Here is a 21,131-nt window from a genome sequence, read left to right on the forward strand (position 1 = left end):
GTTCCAGTGTTGTCACATCCCAGCTGTGTGACTGGCTAAGTTACCTAAGTCTAACTTCATTCTTACAGAACCTCCTCCCCAGAGTTTATTCACTTCGAAGACGATCTTCCCTTCTTCACAACTCTTTAGCAATTTAGTTAACAGACTTCCATCCCACATCAACCCTGACTATCTCCCACCTACTACCCCCTCCTCCTTCTACACCATTAACCTCTGGTCCTCTGACTAGTCCTTCCTGGTGTTCATCACAGTTCCTTACTGTGTCCCCTAAAAACACACCTTTCATAAGGTTCTACCTCTACGCACCATCCCTTCAGGATCTCTCATGTACTCATCTCCATCACCTAACACAATGTTTGGGCATTTCAATCTATGTCTATCAAATAAGTAACTGAATCAATGCATAGTGGAGGACTTCAGCAATCAACGCCTTACTGATGACTTTCAAATCTGTAGCTCTAGCTCTACGCTCAACTTCTCTCCTAAACTCTAATACCGCATTTCCAACTACCTTCTCTAAACATTTCCACATTGTTCTAATGGTAGCTCAGGTTTAACATATCCAAAACCAAGCTCATTGTCCTCCCTTACTACACTCATATGATCTTTTCATTTCTGTTCATTGGAATAGCCATTATCCTAAGCCACTCAAGTTCAAAATCAAAGCATACCTTCATTTCTAGTTTTTATTTTCTCTCAATCCCCATTCTCCATTCAGGCACCAAATCCACTCAATTCTGTCTCCAATCTTCCTCCACTGCCCTAGTTCAAGTTTTCATTAAGTCTTACTTGAACTATTAGACTCCTAACCAATCTCTCATTTCTAATCTAATCATAAACCACTGCCAGATTCACATTCCTAAAGCACCAAGCTGATGTTACTTCACTGTTCACAATCCCTTCAATAGTCCCCAATGACCTCCTGAATTAAATCAAAATTTGGCATTCAAAGTTGTTCCACAATCTGGCCCCCCGGCTATCTTTTGCTAATCCCATCCATCACATACCATTTTAGCTTTCCTACCTGTAAACTTTATTCACAGTGTTCTTCAACCTGGAACGCTGTCCTTGCTTCTCATCTCTTTCTCGGTGGAAATCTTCCCCATGTTTTCAAGACCTTGTTTGTTTAAATGGAAAGCCTTCTACACTCTGACTCCATGCTACTCCTTATCCCTCTGACAGAAAGACAAAGATGACAGTGATCTGAAATCTCAGCTTCTTATCCAGTTATCTGCAGTGGCCACAAAGAGAATATGCAAAGATCATGCAAATGAGTGTTCCTCCTTACTGCCTCTGTCTCTGGCCTCAGCCCTGACACCTTTTCTCGGTAAACTGGGTGTCATTCTCTACAGCCTTGCTGTTTTGAACCTGAAGAACTCATTATATTTAGGCCAGTGGTTTTCAAACCTTTTTTAAAAAAAGCAGAAGGCTTTTTCCAAAGGGAATCCTATGGAGATGAAATACATAAATGTGAAGCTTCTCTTGTTGAAATGGTAGAGTGCTAGCTCCAGATAAATGTTATAAAATGAATTTAACTCTGATCAGTTATTCCATTATAAGGAGATTATATATTCATCTCTCTCTTTTTTTCTGGTCTATCTTCTACTTGCTCCTTTAGTTCATGAAAAGTTCAGGTCAAAATCTTGAAGGTGACAGCCTCACTTAAAAAAAATTCAAAAACCTTGAAAAATATTCTATTAAAGCATAACTCTGTACGCACTCACTGTATGAAACAAGGATAAAGAGATGCAAATTAATATGAAAATAGGAGATCATTTTTGGTTAAAAAAAGGTGAGGAAAAGTTCTGCTACTACTTCAGCCTGACATTCTGACTTTCTAAGACCTGATTCATGCTTCTGTATGAATGGAATGGAATGCTGGAGGAATAACATTTCAAGAGAAAAAGAAAACTGAATGGGGTGGTTATTTAAAGAATCATCAACTTGTTTTCATGCAAATGACCAGAATAATGAAGTATGCAATCCTGCCAACAGGACCTAGATGCAATTGTTTTTAAACAGGATGCTTGAAGCATTAGCCATCTAATTCTAGAAGGAACTGATTAATTAATCTTTTCTTTTTCTTGGGTAATACCAATCATACACTATACATTAACTCGCTGACAAAATCTGTATTTCAAAGATATAATTTTTCTAGAATATCGCTACCAAATCATTATTTACTTGACAGTAGGTCATGCTGATAGATATATTTACCAAGATTTACGGTGGAAAGGAAGGCTTTAATGCTTCTAACTTGAAGGATTGCTTAAGAAGGCAATCCTTGAACAAACGTCTACCAAGAGAGGGAAAACGGCACATGGCAGAAATCAAGGAAGACGTGTCATTCCACTCAAACCTCAACTAATTGCAATAATCCACACACAATGTCTAAAAAATGCAAGCTGTGTAACCTAAGACAATACATAGCTATATAGCTACAAGGGAAGCATCGATAAAAACGCTACAATTCTCCATAATTCAAAGCATTTAAAGCACCAAACACAGACTAGGCTGGATGCACGCCTTAGGCAGGGAAAAGAGAAGTCTAAATGGATGGATGTGAATATGAAGGGAATACTTTAGAAACAGGCCATAAAACACAAGTTATGATAAGTCCTCCTCCCCCTTCCAATACTGTAGGGACGTTAGAGTTATTGAGCAGACACCACTTACGACAGTGAGAAAAAAGGCTAGCTACCCCCACCCCTCAAAAACGCCTTTACAAGGTCACAGATATATCAGTGTCACAAATGCATTTAAAAAATATTACAGCAATAAACTCTGGTTAGAGTGGGTTCCACCTCTATATTCACAGGAAAGAACAAACTCCAAACTTGTCTTAAATTAAAAGGTAATGGTAGCAATCTCTCCCTCTGCCTGCATATAAAATCTCTCCCATCTTCTATGTAAGACCGACAGGAAATCTTTCTGTTTAAAACTAGATCAGTTGGAGGCAATTAACTTTGTAAGCTTAATTTTGCCACAGTCTTGTTTAGCACCAACTATATAGTCACACAAATAGTGGAGGCATCTCCCCAAAACAGACTGCCTTACCCATCTCATTTTTTCCAAACATAGCAAAAGCCATTTCTCACGTTTGATCCGACTACTGATCTATTTTTCGATCTGTAGCCACTGACTCCACATCTATCTTTATTACTGTATGAGGAAAACTGTTACCCTGAGGTTTAAATTCCCTATGCTCATCATGCCTCTCCCGAGAATATATCTCAGTTTCAAGACAAGGTTTTCATGAACACTGAGACGAAGAGGAGCAGATGGCTTCAGAGAGAAGTTTCTTGGTTTGTTAATTCAACTCTAAAGTGCCGATATGGCCTTAGTAACGACTCAAAGTCTAGCCACCCCAGGCCTGTGGAGTGATTAAATAAATGGAAAGAGGTTACCTTATCTGGGCTGGCAGTTTAAGTGTCTTCAACGATTGCCCAACAACCAAGTATGAACAAACACACTAGAAGTCAGTCCTTCAGGCTGTGAAAAAGTCAGGCACGTCGACAGCTCTTCATCCATTATGAGAGAACAAATAACTTCTACTAAGAATTAATAGTTCTAAAGGCTGATAATAAGACAACCACTAACCTAAATTCAAAAACACAAAGGCCTAGTACAAATTCTATATCCAAATAGCAGTATTCATAACAAATGAGAAAAGATAGGCTATACATATTAGAAATCAGATTATATAACAGAAAAAAATGGTGAGGCAATAAACAACCTGGGAGTGCTTCATTTTTATACTGGTCTTCAAGACTGAATTAATATCACCATGTTTCCTGTTCATATTTATGCTGAAAGGACTAGAAATTATTTAATGGGCAATGGATACCAAATTTCCAGTTCACTCATTGCTTCAACAAATGTTTACTGAGCACATACTATGTGTAGGGCATTGTGCTCTGTGCTGTTAAGGACACAAAGATCAATAAGAAACAGCTCCTCCTGTAGAAGGGCAAGGAGACACACATCCACAGACACATGTCAACATATAATAAGGAAAGACATGTTCAATGTCATGGAATGGCTAGAGAAATTGTCAGAGAAGTCGAAAGGAAAACATTATATTCTGTTTGGAAATCATGTAAGATTTGAAAAAGAAACACTGGACTCGGGTCTTCATGTATGCATAAGATTTAAACAAGCTGACATGGAAGACCAGAGGGTGGGACATTTCTGTTGGTGGAAACAAGCTGGACAAACATGAAATGCACAGAGAGAACCTGGGGCAATTCAGAGGATGTTTGATAGGAAGGAAGAAGATAAGCCAGAAAAAGCCCTTAAGGAAGTAAAGAAAAAGGGCACAAAGAAAAGGCACCTAAGCAACCTGAGAGGTCAGGGAAGTTTCCTTGAGGATTCAGCACTTGAGCTGGATCTCAGAAGACAGGCAGGAATCAGCCATAAAGAGAAGGGTGCTTTAGGAGGAGGAGGTAACACACAACAGGCAGAGGCTTGAGAGAGCACGGCATACCTAGGACACAGCTACTGTGGTAAAGAACACTGTGTGTAGCCCCTAAAGCAGGTCCTAAAGTAAGAACGTGGTGTGTAGAGCTGGCAAGAGATGCGCCTCAGAGGAACACAGAAGTCAGGTGATGAAGGGCACTGTAGGTCATGCTGAAAAAGTGTAAGCTCCATCTTTAAGGTGCCAAGAAAACATTTACAGATTTTAAGCAAGAAAGGGACAATCTAACATGTGTTTTAGAAAGATCCGTCTAGAAGCAGTGTTAAGGATGTATTACAAGAGATAAGACTATAGGTAAATGGAACAGTTAAGGGGCTGTTCTATCAGCTTAAATCTATTTTCGTCATCCATAAAATGAGGATAAGGGTAAACTAAGACAGTGGTGGTGAAATAGACAGGAGCGAATGCAAGAGAAAAGCAGGACTTAGCAACAAATAGGAGGAAAGGAGAGCGAAGGAGGAAATACTCCAAGATGTCTCCCGGATTATTTAACTCATTGGGTATATGGTGGCACCCTTCATTAGGATAGGAAATACAGGATAAAGGGAGATTTGGAGAAAAAAGATGCTAAGTTCAGTTTCAGACATCTTGAATTTTAAGAAAATACAGTTAAATGCTTAAAACTATGAGTTTTGAAGACAGACCCAGTTCTGCCACTTATTATTTGTGCCTCTTGGACAAGGAACCTATCATCCTCTCAGTTTCCTCATCTGTAAAATGAAGCAAGAGACGTAACTACTAAGAGGGTGATGGTGGGGATTAAATGAGATGATGACTAAAGATACTAAATAAATGATAGTTGCTGTTTGTCATTAATATCATTTGGAATAACCATGGAACATCCAGATTGAGATGTCCAATAAGCAGTTTTAGACCATGGTCTGAGGTTAAGATTCAAAAGGCTGAGCACTTTAGAGTAAGTAAGCATACCATAATTTAAAAAAAAATAAGTGGGAAGAAGTGGGGCATTGAGCCTCGAGACATAGATTTGCCAATTTATTGGATAAGGAGAAGGACAAAAGATGACTGATGAGAAGCAAAGTAAGTCATGGTTATTAAACATCAGACAAACACTGCATTATACGAAAAGGGGCAGTCCCCATTTTCTTGCAAGTAATTTGGTGAATTAAATGAAAAAGTAGATACAGAATTCTTCCATCTACCCAAAGAGAACTATTTCCCTAGAAGGTAGAAATGGAAGAGATAGGAAGATATTGGAAAAAAACCAAAAATGGCTCCTAAAGTAAACTAAAGCCAGATGGATGGAAATCATGAGGACCCAGGATTTGTCAAATAAGGAGAAGAGTATAGGCAGAAGTTAACATGGCTTGTGGATAAATTTTTAAAAAGAAAGAACAACACTATCTATTATTTTTTCCAAGAGGAAAATAGGAAGGGCATATGACAAAGGAACAAAATTGGCTACTACAGGAAGGCATGTGGGAATGGGCTGGAAAGTACAGGGAAGAGCGAGACTTCTTTATATAATTTTGATTTTTGAGCCATGGTGATGATTTACATGTTCAAAATATATAATTACATCAACAACGATAGGGAAAAAAGCTAAAATTGAATCCAAACAGAAACAAATGACCCTGTGTTATCTCACTGATAACACACACACAAGGAAGTAATTCATGAACTTGTGAACACAGTACTCTGCCAACCTCACTCTGATCTATTTTAAAGGCAAAAACAAGGGCAGAAATATCTTGAGTTTTACTTGATAGGTTTGTTGTCTCCAGTGCTCTTGGTGGAGTAATTCCAAAACAATTTTATATTAATTATAAGACACGGATGTGGCTGGGAACCCAGGTTCTCACCATGTGAGAACACAGATACAAATAAGGAATGGGAGAAGTAGAGAAAGAACCTTGGGGTGTTAGACTGGAATTGAAGGCCTCAGTATGAACTCATGGTTTAGGTAAATAAATATAAATTAAAAATACATATAAATTTATATATAAATAAATTTATTTATTTATAATGAATATGCATCTATACAATATACATGCAAAAATATATATATTTCCCATATATATATATATATATATATCTCTCTCTCTCTCCTAGTTCTGTCCACTGAAACAACAAGTCAAAAGCAATGAGCACACCTCTTTGGTATCCAAATACTACTCTCTAACTAAAAGAAACCAGGACTTCTTGTTGTAATAGCCAATTCCAGGTCTGGGACAGGGGAAATACAAGGTGAGCTGAGACATCTTCTTGCAGCATAAAATAAGAAAGTACTTAAAAAGCAACAGAGATATATCAAAATGATACAAAAGCCAGACTGAAGGGGTTCCCACCGGCCCAAGTGGACCCAAATGAAATGTACCACATTGAGGTTTTTTTTTTAATCTATGAGTCCATTGTGATTTTCAATAAAAAGGAGAGAAGGGGGAAAGGCAAGCTCTTCTTTATGTAAGAATGCCTCTACCCAATGTAGAGAACAGAATTAGAAAAAGCACAATTCTGTACCCACTGGTGTAATATTTGTTTCAGACAAGGTTTATCAATGCTTCCAAAACCAGTAGGTGAAGTGTTAGAGAACAGGATATTCAGTCTCAAAATATACCACAACTATTTATTAATTATAAATGGAGAAATGTGTTTGTCGTTAGTGCAGACAAGTTGATTCTGACTCCTAGCGACCCTGTGTACAGCAGAGGGGACCCCTGCCCCGTCCGTCTTTCTGCACCATCCTCTTACCTTCCGGCGCTGTATCAGACGATGCTCCGCTGCTACTCATAGGGTTTTCGTGGCCAATTTTTCAAAGTGGGAGGCCCGGTCCTTCTTCCTAGTCTGTCTTAGTCTGGAAACTCCACTGAAACCTGTCCACTACAGGTGACTGTGTTGGTATTTGAAATCCCGGTGGCATAGCTTTCAGCATCACAACATGCGGCTGCCACCGTATGACAACCCACAGACAGGTAGTATGGTTCCCTGACTGGGAAACGAACCCAGCCGTAGCACCAGGAGAAATCTATAAATCCACCTAAACTAAGTGAATAAACTTACACCATTAATCAAGGGATCAAACTTACCATCACCAATAATATGACAAACTCTTGATGTGCTGCTCTAAGAACGTGGCAACATCGGCTACGTGGTGTTCTTGCCTACAATTGTAACCTGAATCAAACTACAAGGAAACAATCAAACCATTTGTAGAACTGTGGAACATTTTACAAAACAGCGGATCTGGACCCACATAAGGTTACCACCACAAAAGACACCTCCTCTCTCAAAAACCTTTTAAAAAAAAAAGGAAGGCAGGGGAACGGTTCTACATTAAAAGAGAAAGAGACATGAAAAGCAAATCCAGTGTGTCCTCTCCGATGGATTCTGGATCAGGGAGGAAAAGGAAACACATATAAAGGATATTAATGAGATGACTTGGGAAATTTGAATATGGACTAGATATCAGATACATTACCGAATCAACATTAAATTTCTTGAATAGTTATGTGCTTAAAGTATTCAAGGGTTAAGTGTCACTATGCCTTGCAACCTGCTTTCACGTGGTTCAGAAAAAAATATATATGTGTGTATACATTATTCAGAGAGCTAGAGATAAAGCAAATGGGCAAAATGTTAACAGTTGATAAATCTAAGCAAGGGGTGTACAAGCACTCACTGTACTTTTCTTTCAACTTTCCTGTGGTTTTGAAATTTTTCAAAATAAAAGTTGAAAAAAATAAACTATGACCTTCTGGAAGACAGCGACGAATCTACTCAGCTACAAATGCACCTCACACCGTGCCTGGGATAAAGCATATACTCAATTTAAAAATAATTTTTAAATGCCGATTTTTCTACCAAACGCTTTATGGGTTAGCTACAGAAATACAAGCTCTTTATTAAATGTAGTATAGAAAATATAAGCAGCTAAGTAAAATAATAAAGTCCTCGCTATGTTACAAGGCCCAGAAATTTGATATTATAATCACTTTCCATTTCTCCAAAGTAACTGGAAGATTTCATCTACTTCGACAAAACATTCAACTCCAGGTGGGATCTTACTGCCGCTTGGTGCTTGGGTTTCACCTTACAGACAGTTGAGTACATACTGAATTAATCCTTTCGGCAGAGTATCTGTCAATATTCCCAAACATGCGAGGGATTTGCCAATGTGATTAGGAGCAGTAGTAGCCAGAGCCATAACCCCTATCATTAAGTAGTGGCTGTTTTAATAAAAGTCATATATATAAAATATCACCTTCTTAAGTACATCCATACATATGATCTTATTTTTAACACCCTGTAAGGTAGGTTGTTTGTGCTATTTTTAACTCATGAGTAAAGCATTAGGATTTACTGTTCTGTAACCTGAACCGGGATTCTGCTTGCCAACCCGGCCCTGAGATGGAGAGATTTGCTTCAGGGAAGGAAACCAACAGCAACTAACATTCATGAAGGTCTCTTCACAATGACGTATGCTCACAAGATATGCTCGAGGAAGAGTGAAGTTCAGTGTCATTTAAGCAAATCTCTACTTCAACCTTTTAAGAGATAAAACCATTTGAGTAGTAATTTAGTACTAAATTAACTTGTTTTTTTTTCTCCCTATCTTTGAAGTTTTCATTGTTTAAGTAAGGGTTTCTGCAAGAGAAATGAAGCAACGTTCCTTTAGTACTCAAAGAGAGAATCACCCTGCAGACTTGCAGTACATCTGAGTGGCTAGGCTTAGCACAGGCATATTGTGCAAAGAGCCAATACATCTGGCATTTTGACATACAACCTTTTCCCCAAGACTGCCCCAAAATACTCCATGATAATCAAGTTTTCCTATCACTGAATTATCATGCTGCTGAACCTTCTACTAGCAATAACTGAACTCTGCAGGGGAACGACGCCAGACAAGAAAAAAAATAAGGGAAGAACTGTGGCAGATATTACTACCAGATAAAGCCTTTGCAAAGATCCTTAAGATAACAAGTTTAGCAGTGAGCCTGAGAAACAAATGTTCATTTTCTTCTGAAGCCAGTGACAATTCACCCTCTACGTTACCGACTAGAATGCTGCGATGTGCCACGATGCTGGAGACACGTTTAGTTAGGCGGCACTGCTCCCAAAGTCAGAGCTCTTTAAAACGCCAGCTTATAAAGGCTGAGGTTTTAGCACGTGTCCCTCCTAGTTTCCCAGGTAGGTACTACTTAGTAACCAGACGTACCAAACATGAGCACCAAACAGTCTTCTAAGGTGGTATATTTTGGACCATCTTCAGAGGGACCGATCTCATTCATGCTAAGTCAGCAGCTCCAGACAATGCCCTCTGACTCGGACCCTTCTGGAGTCTTCCTGCTCCTAAAGGGCTTAATTTATTGTCTGAAAGTCTTACTTTGCCAACTTGTAATTTATTTAGTCAATTACACCATTTTCATGCTGTAGTAAATGCCCATATTCAAACATGTACTACCAAATAGGAGCAATAAACTTTCAGGCATTCTAAAGGTTAAAATTTTCATTAAAATGACGGCCATAATATCTACACACTTTGGCTTCCTGTAAAGAAATATGCTCATGTATACACCTGTAAAGCAGGAAAAGAAATGTCTTGGTTGGGGTATATTTTAGATAAGCATGTGTTAAACTGAAAGACACAAAGGAAAGATGTTTATTCTCGAGGTAGGTGAGGAGAATCAGCCAGCCTACGTCTACAAACTAAAACAGTTAAGAGAAAAACAGATAGGAGAGCAGTTTCATGCAAAGGCAACCAGCTGAAGGCTGATCAGGGGAACCATTTTCTTCCTCAATTTCACTGGAGAATCATCAGTCTTCAAGTCTCATCAGGATTGGGCTGAAAAGTAACAAGAAATGAGGGCAATTAGAGAGGGAGTAAGAAAGCAACTGAGGAAGGAACAACCTGGAGACAAAACAGTGTGGATTGTGAAACTGATGCAAGAAGCAAGAATGTGAGATTAGGATTTCCGAAAGGGAAGCATCATGATCTTGTCCAGAAAGGAATGACAACTGCAGTAGGTAGACCAAAATTCTGACGCGCAGAGGCTGGGGCAGGGGAATTGGCTAGGAAGCTTCTGCTAGTAATACGTGGTTTGGAGAGGACACTGAAGCTTCCAGAGGATGTCGCGGAGAAACAATCAGCCCCATTTCATTTCAGTCCAAGAGTGAAAGCTAAGGAGGGGAAAAAAGGAGGCCAAATTTAGGAGCCTTGGTGACCAGGATGACGATGGTGTCATTTGCAATAATGCAGATTTTGAGAAAAGCTGATACCTACAGCAGAAAAGATGAAAGCTTCAATTTTTGACATGTTAACTTTTTGGTTAATCCAAGCCAAGTGGAGATACGGTACAGACAACGGGGGATTCAAGGCAGGTGAATCTTTTGTTTTCAGGCAGATTCTGCCCTCCTTCTACCCCCGGGACCTCATAACTTAATTCCAACTTGACACTGCAGTCCAGTGCTGGATAGCTCAAGAGGAATCAGAGCGCCTACCTCACCAAGGAAGACTGCCAAGAGCAAGATACCTATTCTAGGCATTTCTAAAAGTCCATGTCACTGGAATATCAACTTCAAACAGGGAGTAGCGTTTAAATATATATCACAGCACTTTCATTTCAAGCCTATTTAACATTTGTGAAATACCTAGATCAAAATGTTGGGTCAAATAACTATATTCCAGTAAAACATCTACTAAAAGAAAAAATCTTCCCCACCTCACATCTCTCTTGAGATAATCACCCCGTTCAAGACACCTGTCACTCATAAAAGATTTTTCTTAATTCTCGCTTTCTCTCAACCTTACTGCCAAGTCTCTCTTTTGAGTAATAATAAAGGCCACAAGTCACTTTTGCTGTGCGTGTATAAAATACCTCCTTCTCCCCTTCTTCTAACCCTAGTTCAAGGCCAACTGCACCCAAAGCTTTTGAGAACCAGCACTGGAAGATCTTCAAAGAGAAAGTGCCCATTAACCGCAACAGCAGCTGCTGGCTAGAGCCTGCAATTTAAATCTCTGAAAAAGAAACTGTGGCTTCTGAAATTTAAACAAGGAGGTGCCACTTGTAATTACAAACATTCCAGTGGGTTCCTTCCTTCATTGATGGTTTCCAAACAAAGGCTTTTTATTCGATTTTGGTGGCGCTCCCCAAACCGTGAATGTAGGGATTCCTTTGTGCTTTGCTCCCGCACGGTGGCCAGTTCCGAAGAGGGGCGCAGGAGGCGGGTCTTTACCTGGCCAGGGCTGCTCAGACCCCTCAAAACCATCTCATGTGTAATTACTTGCTTGGCTGGAAACCAAAAAACTAAATGCTTCAGATTTATAGTCCACATTAAATACATCTGAGAAAGAACTTCTTAAAACACACATACACAACCTCACATTTCCCGAACCATGGAAACTGGAACCAACCTATTTTCTGAGAAACCAAAGAAGTTCAAAAATTAACACTGAAGCATTCCAACATTTCCAGCTGAAACTAAAAATTCATATTTTAAATCAATGGGGCAAATATTGAGAAGTAAAAGTAATAGTCTTTTCTCTCCCAACCACCCCACACCCCCATCCTACGAAAATAAGACCCAAAATACTTACAGCTTGTTGTATGGGTTTCCCACAACAAAGAAGGCATTTTGTGATCACTTCAGTTCAAGAATACAGGCTGAAATTAGCACTTAGCCAGTTAGAAATGGGAAAAGACATTTTTTCTTTTAAGCCACATATTTACAAAACGCAAAGACATTTATACCACGAAGGCATTTAAAGATAAATATACGAATGAGGTATCTCACAGCCATCAACTAAAATAGCCTTTCCTTACAGAAGTCCGCAGATGGAGAGTATTCATTATAAGAACAACTGGAAATGGCCAATCTCTCCATGGGTGCTTTCCACAGCACGCCACAGTTAAGGGATTAGCTACAATTACTGCATATTTACACAACCATATTTACACAACAATAAAACTCATCTCCTCCGATCCAAACAAAACCTTGCTCAAAATAAACCAAACCACACGAAAGGGTCTCCTCAGTGCAGGCAGTAATCACACTCCAGCTTCTCTGGTTTCTGCCTCAGCTTTTACCACCTCTAACAACCCCTCACTCCACCTTCCTCCGTAACGCTAGGGTAGGACAAAAATTCTATATAGCAGTTGAGAAGATGTACATTCAGTTAATGATACTGTTATTACGAGAGCGGGGAAAGGAGCATGTATCCTATAGACATTCATTCTAAAGTCAATTACGGAAGAAATGACAGAATGTCCAGGATTTGTTTAAAATAATCTGGGAAGGGGAGGAAGCATACGGAGGACACAATGACCACAGGTGGATAATTAGTGAACTGGGTGATCTGCACACAGGGTGAATTATGGCATTCTCTCTACTTTTGTAAATATTTAAAAATTTCCATAATAAAATGGAAAAATAAAGAAAATATGATTGATGTAAAGAAAAAGATCATCTTAAAAAGTAAAATAATTTTTTCCTGAAAAAAATTATTCTCAGCTTAAAGAAAAGTGACGAGTACCGAGTACCTGGTAAGAAAATCAAGATGTGTTCTTGTTCTTGACTCAAAGACTCTTCTTTTTTTCCTTAGTTATGTAGAACCAGTTCTATTGTTAATATTAATCCTTGAAAAGACAAATAAAAAGCTTAAAAATCTAAAGCTGAGTCTTCTGAAGCCTAGTTTTTGCACATCTGACTTTTATTACAGCGACACAAATCCAGAGCTCTTCCCTATGAAGGTGCTTTGGATGACATTCCTGTTGTGGCTGCCAAATAAAGTCCAGAAGTTTAGAATCATTCGTCATCACCAAAAACAACCTTACCAAGAACTGGTCCTTTCTCCCGAGAGGTCACTCCTCTGATCCACGGGTTATTACCTGGAGCAACAATTAATCTTGCTGCCTTCAGAATACAAACTATTCCTAGCCAAGAACCATACCCACGATCCATATCCCTCACTGGGCATCCCTGCTGGGAGGAGGAACACAAGGTTCACTGGCTCCATGTCAAGGGACCTGCTCCTAGCCCTGGATGCGTAGCTAACTCAGCCTCAGTTCAATGGTAAGTAAGGTCCTTCCCTCTCTGGGCTTTGGCTGCTTCCCTGCAAAACACTAGGATTTCACCGGATGATTTCTAATATGCTTCCTCTTTCAAAAATTCCATGATTACAAGAATCTCTAACTCTTCAACAGGTAATATTAAGAAAAAGAGATTTGGTGCTAAAATGTTACATTTTCTAATAAATACTTTAAAATGAGAATACGAATATTGTGTTGGGTGAGTTTCTGTATACGTGCATATATATGTATATATAACTGCAAATATATCTATATTTGTGTGAGTACACACACACACACTGACACCATTAGGTGCTTACATAGGACTAATTGCTTCCAACTCAAAGGAGCAAATTTTCAATTCTGCAACAGATGTCGCTGTGTGATTTCTCCCTTCTGTGCTGAATTTTCAGTTAAAAATGCCCAGCATAATGGTCAGTCCTATTCTTCCCAAGAGAAAGATACAGCATTTGAATCCTTCGGATTTATCTCTTATAAATTTTCTTCATATGCTGGTAAATTTCCATTCAAATCATAGCATCGATTAATTTGGCCCAATTTTAAGAGATTTCCCCACATAAAAATAGGCCTTTTGTGAAAAACACACACACACAAAACCATTTTTAAAATGTAAATACTAAGTGACCGATTAGGCATTAAAATGTCACATACAGAAACCCAGAGAATGAGACAGTTTATATTCACAGGAATATTATCAACTTTTTAAAGCCTGAAAATCATTTAGCAAAACAGGCTAAGGAATAATAAAAATTCACTTATGTATGAGGCTAAAATGTACAAGGTGTGGGCAAAAATCACTAAAACTCCAAGAGTACCATTAATAATAATGAAGATTTTGGATTTCAGTTTCCACATTTCTTTAAAAATAAACAGAAAGGCTAACATTATAATTGCAAGACATCTTACCAATCTGACATTCGCTATCAACCATTCCTTGACCCATGTCATAGAAAAGTGACATGTCTTTCCCTTCAACCAATATATCCTCCAACCACCATCAGTCTCAACAGGTAGCTAGCACTTCCTTCTGCTGAAATTCAGTACTGGGAGAAAGGATTTCAAACTCTCCCTTTTAGACCCAGGAACCCGTTACCTTCTGGGGTTTTAGAGGGAGTGGAGCGAGATGAGCAGTCAGGGAGCCGAGGACCGACTCGGATAAGAACATGAAGTCAGGAAGTAAGAGAGGAAGCAAAAGTGTCCTGCCTGTTGGCGTCTTCCCTGTCCCACTGCCCTGTACCAGGAGGGCCATTGGGGAAAACTGGATAAAGCATGTACAACATCCATATGAATAAAGCTCTTTGTTCCGGAGAACTGCCTGCTCTTTTATTCCCCCCTTTTTCCGTATTTGTTCATTTCAAAAGATTACTCAATGGATCTCTTGTTCCTCCAAAATGTCCCAGGCAAATAATGCAAGCTTGTCTCGTCACACAAGTCACTAAATGAAGCCTTGTGCGTCTCCAGTGACACACTGTAAATATAAAGTGGCATTAATGAGGGATATTCTATCAAAGCTATCACAGACAAGTGCAAGTCCCTCCTGCGGCTATTCAATTTGATGCAGGGAAAGGCAACAACAGCAGGGCGGCACTTTTGTAAAGTCCCTAGCCCGGGTATACAAGCCCCAACAGGCCACGAGGAGCAAACCTCAGCCCCGGGGCTTCCCGTCACCACCACAAACCCCCAGCTTCAGCCATCCTCTCTAATGCTGAAAAACGGAAGAGGAGGGCAATCCACCATGGTTCAGAAACAACACCGTGTGGGCACCTAAACGGAACAGGCGTGATTTATACTGAGGAGTGCGCTTAGACAACCCCCTTCTAGTTGCATCTCCTTAACATCCATTTCATCCAAACACCACAGGAGGGATGGGAGATTTTCTCCAGTGGAGGCATGCATTCAGTTACAGCAAAGACGGAACCAGGACCTACTGCACAAGGGCCGTCGATCGCCATCCCCACGAGGATGGAAATGAAACAAGCCTCACGAAGTCAGAAGGCAGCACCAACAGGTTCCTCTAACCCTGGGAGTGGGAAATGGAGGCTTCTGAGAAAGCTCAAACTAAAAGGACTAAGGATGAAAAGTCCCCCGCTGCACACCTGACCTCTACTCTGAGTCTAGGACCCAGGGCTAGGCCAAGACCCCTGCTCAAAGCCATCACACCAAGAAAAATGCATTAAGAGAAAAAAAGATTTAAAGAAAGTCATCTCACCCCCTCACTACAAATCAAACCCAATTACTTCCTAATCTGAACACAAGTCTGATAACCAGCGTAAAAACAGGGATGTACACAAGAGCAAGAAGCTGCTTCCATGGTAACTGGCAACAGAATTTTCTTGTAGCTTTGACATGCACGATTGCGTTCCAGACCGCGCCTTTCCAAGTCAGCATATATCCCTCGCTGCGCAGGCAACTTCTTACCGCGAGATAGTTACGAACCCAGTGCTGCTGCTACTACCTGGTGCCTTCAACGAGCAGGCTCGACACAGAGGAGGTATAATCTAATCCTACTCTGCTGCCAAGCGGCATTGCACGGCTCCCATTTTTAGTCGAAAGGCAATATCCCCGACCAGCGCTTTCTCCCTCTCTTCTTGCAGCCAATACAAGTCTATTGTTGCCTCTATTATGCGCCAGTTACCGAGCCTTTACTCACGCTCACGTTTAACTGACACTGGCGCTTTTTACAATGCAGCAGCACGAGGGATCTCTTTCAGGAAGATTTTATTGAACCCATCCAGTCAGAGACATCACCCGAAATGAAGTTGTAACCACACCGGCATCGGCTGAACCCAATTACCTCGTAACACATAAATTAAGAATTCACAGAGGAAAACACATAAACAACATCCGGAGACAGATAGTGGCATGGAAGAAAAAATCCTCAGCTCTGGAACTGAAGCTGCTGCCAGATTTCCCATCCCTACTCATCGCCGATAGGTTCCCCAAGCCGAGCTCCCTTGCAAGCCTGTTTTGGGGGGAAGGAACCAACCCGGCGTTCCCCAAACCCAAAGGTAGCACCCTCAGACATCCCCATTTCCTACAGTGTGTCTCCTGCGGTGTTTACGTAACTGTGTGTCCTCTAGCGTGTAAACAAAAGGCACAGCCCAAGCGGAGAGGAGCCCCGGGAGCGGCAGGGTGGCCTCAGCGCTGCGCCCGCCCGGGCCGGGGGCTCCGCAGGTGGGGGCTGAGCTCTCGGTGTCCTCCGCCACTTGTTGCTCACGGGTCCTGCAGCTCCTGAGCTGCAAGGAGGGGCTTTACAGGCGCCGAGCCCTGCTGCATCCCCTCCTGCACCTCTCCGTCCCCCCGCGGCCCCGTGCCTCTCGGTCCCGGCTCCGCGCCCCGAGCATGCAGCAGGCGGCCAGGGGCGCGGGGACGCTACGCGACCGCCGAGCGCGGCGGTGGCGGGAACGGGAGGAGGCAGGGTGCAGCACGGCCGGCCTCTCCGCTGGGGAAGAGCTCCAGCTCCCTTTTGTTAACAAAAGCAAACACTGCCCTCTTCTTTCCCGACCGCGCCAACGCGCCCAGCGCACGGGCAGCCACACATCGTGCTCGTGCCGAGTGCTCAGCGTCTTCAGGGAAGGCGCCGGGCGTGCAGAGCCGCCCCTGGGCAAATTCCCAAGACAGTTCGGCACGCAGGGGGCGCCCGGAGGCCCTCAGGGTGCCCGCCTGGCCGCAGAGGCCGCGAAAGCTCCCTCCACCACCCCCGGACTGCCGAAAAGCACGGGCAGCCTGGAAATCCAGTGTCCCCACTCGCCGCGGAGGACGCCCTGGGGCAGGCGGGCTGCAGACTCTCGGTTCTTTCCCGCAGAGGTGGCAACAGCAATCGCTCCCCCGCGGGGCCGGGCCGCGGGAACTTTCCCTGCATGGACCCGGGCCAAGGAGACCCGCAGCCAGGCGGAGGGGGCGGAGGGGCCGCGATTCGGCCGGAGGGAGACACGAGGGGCGCGCAGTTCCGGGGACAAGGGAGAAAGGCAGAGCGCCGGGAGACCAGAAGCGGTCAGACAAGTCTGGGGATGTCCTGTGGACCAGTGAGGAATCACGCTGGAGGCGGCTCTAGTCAGCCATGGGGAGGCTTCAGGGATGGAGAATTGGGGGCCCGCTGGAGAGGCGGGGGCGAACGGGCAGCCCTAGGAGACGGGAGGACCCGCAAGTTACGGGGACAACACCGAGTTTGGGAGGGTCCGGAAGGTTTGGGGGGGTGCCTTCGATCCAACATTCCCTTCCCCCATATTCTCTAGCCCCAGGCCCCCCATTCTCACTCCACTCCGCACCCCGCGCAAAGCTGGGGAGGAAAGGTGTGGGTGCAACCATCCCTAAGGGCTCTAATTCACACCCAGCTGGGCAAAGGAGAAGGGGGATCACCGATCCTCTCAGCCCCTTCCATCTCAGCCCTGAGTTTCCTCTCCACACTCCCTCCGCTTCGGATTTAGGAAGTGGGGGAAGGTTGTCATGGAAACGTTTCCCCCTTCCACGGCTACGGCTACTGGGGCGCCTTAGGAAATTTAGGGGGCCGACCGGCCGGTGCCCACACCTACCTGTGGGGATCAGTGCCGCGGCGGAGAGGAGCAACAGCAGAAGCCGGAGCCGCAGCCCGGGAGGCGCCGCCGCCGCCGCGACCGCCGCCGCCGCCGCACACTGGGATCCGCTCGGCAGCACAGCACTCGCCATGTCGGGCACCTGCCTCAGACTGGCGGCGCTGGCTTCCTCTCCAGCCCGAGCGGACAACTAATTAGATGCTAATGACATGCACTGGAGGCGGGGTTTGGGCGGACCAATCGCAGGGCCGCGAGCCCAACCCGGCTCCCGGCGGACTCGCTCCCTCCCCCACCCCGCCCCCTTGCGCTGGCGTTCGGCGGCGCGCCCGCGCCACCTAGGGGCGGGGCCAAGAGGAGGGGCGTATGCAAATATGTTTATGTTAAAATTCGCTTTTGCTTCCCCGGGATCAAGGAAAAAGTGTTGTGGGCGCCTGGCGTTTGGGGGCTCGGGCTCCAGGGGGCGGGTCTAGCTTCCTACACACCTTTATTAGGAGTGTTTATAGCAATCGCTATATCAGACCGACGACTGGAGAGTCTCCCCAGGAGGCTCCCCTGACCGGTAAACCGAGTGCATCTGGCCTGGAAACCAGAGGTTCCAAATTTCCGTCACTCACCTTGCACCGAAGGAATAGATCTTTGGGAAATGGGGGCTATTCGGGAGTGGAGAGTGAGAATGCAGGTCCCCGGATTGACAAAACAATCTGGGAGAAGTGCATGCGTGCTTTGCACGTCCGGCGGAGCAGGAGAGCCCGCTCAACAGCCTAGCGGTAGACTTGGGCATAGTTGGCAGAAAGGAGCCTGCGTTGGGCTCTGGGATTTTCGAGTCGGTGTCTTTGCGGTAGGAAAGGTAGATCTAGGAGGGTCGACTCAGACTCCTCAGCTTGCTGAAGGTCTCCTTCCTGGCTTTAATATATATGAGTACTTAATATATATGACACATGCGATATTATATATTTACGATTACACACACTCAATAACAAATCTTTTTGTTAAGCTTTCGGAGTGGAGGGCGGAGGCGAGGGGTGTGAAGATAGGGTCTACCATCTTTCTCGTTCAGGGCTCAAACCCATTCCCCCTTCCTCTACGCCCCCTGTCCCTCTTGAGGCGTCTGGGGACCAACAGGTGCTCCGAGCTTCCCGCGTCTCTGGGAGAGGCTCTCCCAGCTGAAGCCACTTGCTTCTCCGGACTCGCTCTCTCTCCCCGAAATTGCCTTTGCTTTCTTTTCAACCAGGCAGCTGGCTCTCTTGTTTGTCTGCTTTTTAATTACTTATTTTCTTCCCCTCTAGAAGATCGTGTGCGCTCTGACCCTCTGTTGCTCAAGCATCAAATTGAAGGACGAGCCATATTAAGTGTAAAGGTTTATAATAATTTAAGTATTCATAGAATGCAGAACAATAAGATGTAGGAAATACAATTTGCATAATAAATATCAATATCACAACAGCTAAAACAAACCATGACAAATTATCTGTGGCTAAATGACCAAGAGATTACTGAATGTAAATTGCTAAGTCTGAGCTATAGTCTAGAGGAGCTGCACTAAATGACTTGCTGGGCCCTCTGTCTCATCTTGCTAAAATAAATAAATAAATGTTACATATCAAAAAGGAAGTCAAGATCTGCCAACCCACCAAATGAGTTACACTTAAAAACAGCCTCCTATTATCCATTATGCATAAACTAATTTCAAGACTGCCCTGTCTTCACAGCCCTCGATATTCTGCTCTGTAATTACAGGCCCCATGCATGAACTACAGGCAGTCCCCCAGAAGTGGGGAAAGCTCCAGCAGGCAAATAGCGTTGCATGAGGCAGGAGACCATCACCACACAGTCACTGGGATAATGTCCAGTCTGCAAAGTCTTACCTATTCTTAACACCTTTAGGAGTAAAGCTACCTGGTTCAGACCAAAATGCAAAGCAGAGTCCCACCAAAATTAGGATAGAAAATTTGAGGCCATATGTATGTTGAAAGTGATGTGTAAACTATAAAGTAAGGTCCTATATGTCAAGAACTCTAGCACCCTAGCACAGAGCCTAGTGTATAATAATTTTAATATTTGCTATTATTAGTATTACTGCTACTTTTGCACTTATGGAGTTTTTAATTAAGTATTTTGCATGCCTAATCTCATTTAATGTTTGGAACAATCCCCATAGTACGTACTACTTTTATCTCCTATTTTATATTTTTTAAACATAGTTAGAAAGATTAAGTCATTTTCTGAAGGTCAGAGTTTCTAAGGTGCAGACAGAGCTTATGCAATTAACCGCTATGCTATACTGTGCCTCAATAAATATTCGTTAAGTGAATGAATAAATTTCACATCACAATGCGTGAATAATAAGCATAGGATAGCTACATTTTTAACATAAGGTGAAAATATGCCAGCAACTCAGAAACATTTTTTAAAATAACAGGACTGCATTATAATCCTAAGGAAAAGCATTCCTCATGAGGCTGAATCTCCAAGAGAATCTAGTCAAGCCCCAGTCCTCCCACACTAGGAACACAGTATGGGGACATTGGAAGATGTGGAGTGTTTTCATCTCCCTTCATTCTCTTGGCACATCAAATGAACACCTACTCAAATTTCCACTTGGCAAAGAGCAACATGGGACATTTCTGTGGGAAATGCTAATGCTGTATGACTTACCTCACCAGAGGAATGCAAATAGCTTTAGAAATTTCCACCAAAAAATGCCACCTGTGCCGTAAGATTAAGGAACTTGCACATCCGATTTCCCAGGTCACGGGACATCTGCAGCACTGGGTCTACATGGAAAGAACCAGAGCTGAAAATTTAAGATGAAGCTGTTGCTACCCTATCCGCTAGCCACACTCCTCTCCCACCCTCAGCTCTTTCACACTGAAGATCTCGCCAAGCGATTTAACATATGGAACTTGTGAAGAACGTATCAGATTCCTGCAGCCGCTAAATACAAGTTATGACTACTCTGGCTTTCTCATAGTAAAGCTCGTCATTTTCTGCTTCGTGGACTAGAACTCCTCGCCAACTACAAGTTCCAACATTTTTTCCCCTTGCTACATGGATGTAACCAATTTTGAAAACCAG

General features: G+C 43.0%; 1 protein-coding gene across 2 annotated transcripts in view; it reads right to left on the reverse strand.

Annotated features, from left to right (window-relative positions):
* The window catches only part of CADM1 (cell adhesion molecule 1), a 313,265-nt gene extending 295,064 nt beyond the window's left edge, over positions 1-18,201 (reverse strand). For both annotated transcript variants that reach the window (XM_046685799.1, XM_046685798.1), the window contains exon 1: positions 18,057-18,201. In XM_046685799.1, the coding sequence (XP_046541755.1) occupies positions 18,057-18,189 (133 nt within the window). In that variant the 5' untranslated portion in view covers positions 18,190-18,201. The remainder of the gene's footprint in view (positions 1-18,056) is intronic.
* Positions 18,202-21,131: the final 2,930 nt, after the last annotated feature.

This window comes from Equus quagga, chromosome 14, assembly GCF_021613505.1.
Source record: "Equus quagga isolate Etosha38 chromosome 14, UCLA_HA_Equagga_1.0, whole genome shotgun sequence".
NCBI classification, from domain to species: domain Eukaryota; kingdom Metazoa; phylum Chordata; class Mammalia; order Perissodactyla; family Equidae; genus Equus; species Equus quagga.